The sequence below is a fragment of the Lactuca virosa genome, chromosome 6 (genome assembly GCF_052849685.1).
Source record: "Lactuca virosa cultivar CGN04683 chromosome 6, Lactuca_virosa_CGN04683_v6, whole genome shotgun sequence".
NCBI classification, from domain to species: Eukaryota; Viridiplantae; Streptophyta; class Magnoliopsida; order Asterales; family Asteraceae; genus Lactuca; species Lactuca virosa.
The window spans coordinates 103,736,303-103,740,975 of record NC_136431.1 but is presented as its reverse complement, the minus strand read 5'-3'; the positions used below and the strand labels follow the sequence as shown (position 1 = coordinate 103,740,975).

Genomic DNA, 4,673 nt, shown 5'->3' with positions numbered 1-4,673 from the left:
AATTAAAAACATATTTATACATTTGAAAGCATATGCATACGTTTAAAACGTGATTATGCATTAAAAATGCATTTATATTTATTTATAGGTATAAATATTTATTTTTTATAAAATATATTGTGTACATATTAATATTAAAATAGTTATTCATATGGTTTATATTCTTTAAAATACATATTTATGTATTTATACATATTACTAAGTAACAATGTGTATTTATTTCATTTTTATATGTATACAATTCACTTTGTCAGCGCCCACTCAGCCGAAAATGTGAAGTCAACGATGTGGCATGCCTATGTCTACATGTTACCAGTTTACCATCTAAAAACTCAAAATGGAAAAAATGTGCAAAATTAAGACATTAATGAACATAATATTCAATTTAAGGTAAAACTGTCAATGTGTGCAAAACTTAAAAGCTTTTATGACAAAACTCTATGGTTAAACCCATAAAAGAAAATTAACAAACAAAAAAGAGAAATTAAATATCCTACTATATTATACTCTATTATCTTTCTACTCATCCACCAATTCATCTTAAATGATGACATGTGTTAAATTTAATAAAAATAATAAAATTTAAATATATTTGTCACCATTTAACATTGATAAAATGATAGATAGGAAAGAAAATATAGAAGGATATTTAATTTCTCAACAAAAAGCTGTTGAGGTATGAATTTGTACAGTAACTTCTTTACAAGAAATCCTAAACATCTGGTATTTACTCAATTACAAAAGCAATCAAAAAAAACATTGCTTAAAGAAATGCCGTATACATATAAACCACTAAATTTGATAATCATGCAACAAACCCTCAATATTTAAACAAAATATTTTTTAATTAACATGAAGAGTGAAAATAGACATACACAATATATTTTTTTTCCACGAATAATGTTATACTAGTATATGTACAACTTGCTTTTCATGGGCCCAGCCGCCCAGGACGCTCTGCCACGAAAAACTTTGAATTCCTACTGCAGTGCAGAGGCGCCGGTGACTGTGAAACAGAAGCAGAAGCAGTCAAAGAGGAATCAACACTAAAAGCCCCAAATTCAAGGGTATTGTTGATAATATTGATAGCAAGTCTCTGGTTCGAAAATACGATATTATCTTTCTCAAATTTTATGTTCTACGTAGAATTAGAGCAGGCCTTCCGAAATTCCTAAAGAATAACTTATGCTAATTGGTCAATTGATGTTATTTGAGGCTCTTAATTTGATTTGTTGTTGTATATTCCACTTTATAACGATTAGAGAGGAGGGAGTCATTCCCTCACAGCCCTGAACTCACTGCCACATCACTTTTTCTCTTTTATTTTTCTTCATCTTTCCGAACCCACAACACACGGAAATCCTATCTTTTTGAACCCACTCAACCCACTCAATTAAAAAAAATACAAAACAATCAAATGTAAAATCTTAATTAGCAATAGAGTTATCGGCGGTATCACTCCCGCTTCAACGAGTGGGTTGATTGGTTTCACTAACCCACTTCATCATCTTTCTCTACTTTCTCTTTCTTATTTTGTCTTGTATCATGTGTTTTAAAACTTGTACCTTAGTTGTTTTGTATTTTTGTTAATTGAGTGGGTTCAAAAAGATAGGATTCCGTGTGTTGTGGGTTTGGAAAGATGAAAAAAAATAAGAGAGAAAATTTGATGTGGCAGTGGGTTCGGTGGGTTGGGAGGGAACGACTCCCTCCTCCCTTATAGATCTCATGATCATGTTTAGTTAGCTATAAGAGAATGAGTCTAATCTAGCTGTTTTTCTCAGCGCTCTTCTCTTAGATTTTAAGATCGAATCCAATATTGAGATCATATCAGGTTAGTCTGTCTAGAGCATTTCTTCTCACTCAGCTACACAAGCCATTAAAAGTCTTGTTGTTCTTATTTGTTGAATCATCATTTTATTCTTTTTACATTAGTAGTCAACACGTCATTCTTTTCTACCAAATACATTCTGGGATGTTCATATTCTGCAAGGACAATGATATGACTAACAATCTTTTATGGTTGTTTATGAAATATCCATTCATTTTTATATAAGAATTAATGGTGTACTTGTGGTATTGGCTATTTTATATTGTTTTTTGTGTGAAAAGAAAAAATTGTTTAACATAGTACCAATGCTAGGGAAGTCTAGAAACTAGAAAGTGTGGTCGTATATTCTTTAATTTTGTAATTAATAAAGATGTTAAACATTTTTAATCTACACTGATTAATAAAAAGATTTCATTCAATTATTTTTCAATATATATATATATATATATATATATATATATATATATATATATATATATATATATATATATTGCAATTTGCAAGTTTGTTACCGTCTTGTTTTAGAATCACTACTAGTGTAGCACTTTTTTACAAAATAAAAAAAAAATATTTTTAACAATGTAGGAGACCATGGATCAAAGTTGAAATGGACCAACTTGGCTTGTTTCTAACAAGTATACGATTTAATTAATTGAAGTGAGATAAGTTCATATCATAGTCAGTAAATTCTTGGACCCAATCATATCACGGTTCTCATTTATATCTACTATATTTGATTTCATCGGTTTGTTTTTAGGGACTCATTTCATATAAATAGTGGATCGAAACTATCCCAAGATGGGAAAAGATATAATTCATAAATACAAATTTCCAAGACTTGTAAGTCTTTAAATGTCTAAATTGGGGCAATCCGTTTCAATTCATCTTTAATTTGTCTTACTTTTCATAGAAATTACGTTTCACAATTGAGGTTGTTGATTTGAATAGGCCACCTATTTGAGGTTGTTGATTTGAATCTTTTGTCTTCAGAATTGAGACTATATAAACCCTCATGAGGGGCCGTTTGAATATGAATCACTACCCAAAAAAAAATTAAAAAAAAATATCACCAAGATTTGCATTAACATAATGAATCCTTGTGTTTTTATCATTTTCTCACTTCTCTTGCTATGCCTTGAGACTATAACTTCCAACCAATTGGTAGCAACGGGAGGAGGAGATGATAATGGTATTACGAACAAGTGTTCCGATAAGGAGAGACGTGCTCTTCTTGATTTCAAAGCTCGCCTCCAAGACCCTGATGAAACTCTCTCCACATGAAGATCTGAAGAAGAAGAATGTTGTAACTAGAGTGGAGTCACGTGCAACAACCAAACTGGTCGTGTCATTGAGCTAAATATTAGCTCTGGTGGCCTTGAAGGTGAGATAATCAATTCTTTGCTTAAGTTAAGCTACCTGACTCATCTTGATCTCTTCTCTAATTCTTTTCATGGAATTATTCCCACGTTCATTGGTTCAATCCTTCACCTTGGTTCAAATCATTTGAATGGAACCATTCCCAGGTCCATTGGTTCCTTGACAAAGTTAAGGCACCTTGACCTTTCAGATAACTCTCATTGTGGTATCATCCCTCTAGAGTTTGGAAACCTCACAAACTTGCAAGTGCTTAATCTTGGATCCCTTGGAAAGTCTAGAGTTTGAAACCTAGATTGGTTATCTCATCTTTCTCATTTAGAGGCACTTGAAATGGATGGGATTTCTCTAGCCAAACAAAATTATTGGATAGATATGATTTTGCGTCTCCGGAAACTAATTTCTTTAAGTTTAGAGGGATGTGAGCTCTCACAGGTCGTGTATCCATATTCTTCTTCATTTCTCAACTCTTCTTCATCTATTGATACCCTTATTCTCAATAACAACAATCTGACCTCATCCATGTATCGTTCGTTGTTCCCATTAACAAGAAATAAGCTTCGCATTCTTGATCTCTCTGGGAACATATTAGATGGGATTCCCAAATATCTTGGTAACCTCTGTAATTTGGAACGTTTGTATTTCTATAACAACTCTGCTGTTGTCAATTTTCCTGATTTTCTAAACAACTTGTTTGGATGCACATCGCTTACATTACAAGGGTTGCTTGTTGGACATAACCGATTGATAGGGAAACTCTCCAATGAGACCTTAAGATTTCAAAATCTTTCCCTTCTTGGTATGAAATCTTGCAATCTAGGGCCTCACTTCCCAGATGGATTCAAACTCTGAAAAATCTTTCATATCTTGATATTGCCAATAATGGAATTTCAGACACAATTCCTCTGGGGTTTTGGGACATGTGGCCTTCTCAATTAACATATCTCAATCTCTCTTCCAACAACATCAGCAGGAAAGCACCAGATTTATCATCAAAGAGTGGCTACATTTCAATGATAGATTTGAGTTCCAACAGATTTTATGGCCCAATAACTAATGTCTCTTACACTCTGACATCACCACATCTTTCTAGAAACAATTTCTATGGTGGAATCTCCTTCTTATGCCAAATTGACCAGGGGTTTTTAGTTGTTCTTGACCTCTCCCATAATTTTCTAAGCAGACAACTTCCAGACGGTTTGTGGCATTTCAAAGAACTTGTAACACCCCAATTCTGGTATGTTATTTAAATAATTATTTTTCAAGTTTTCAAGAGGAACTCGACGAGTCAGTAGCCCGACTCGTCGAGTAGAGACGGGATGAGCACGCGTTTGGAGCCGGCTATTCGGCGAGTCCATATGCTCGGACTCGGCGAGTCTGCCAGCCTGGAAGAAACCCTAATTTCAGGGGTTTACACCCTATTTAAACGTCTTTATAGCCCCTTTCCAGCCTCCATCACCTCAGAACGTCT

General features: G+C 33.5%; 1 protein-coding gene across 1 annotated transcript; it reads left to right on the top strand.

Annotated features, from left to right (window-relative positions):
• Nucleotides 1-3,535: 3,535 nt before the first annotated feature.
• LOC145121814 (receptor-like protein 39) lies at nt 3,536-4,452 on the top strand. The gene is made up of 2 exons (XM_079057515.1): nt 3,536-4,001; nt 4,097-4,452. The coding sequence occupies exons 1-2, from the start codon at nt 3,536-3,538 to the stop codon at nt 4,450-4,452; spliced, it is 822 nt and encodes a 273-aa protein (XP_078913641.1).
• Nucleotides 4,453-4,673: the final 221 nt, after the last annotated feature.

Bases quoted from the DNA above. Each gene is read 5' to 3' on its own strand.
- LOC145121814 (XM_079057515.1), top strand. From the start codon at position 3,536: ATGGATGGGATTTCTCTAGCCAAACAAAATTATTGGATAGATATGATT. The intron at 4,002-4,096 runs GTATGAAATCTT...ATGGAATTTCAG, and splicing joins TCAAAATCTTTCCCTTCTTG to ACACAATTCCTCTGGGGTTT.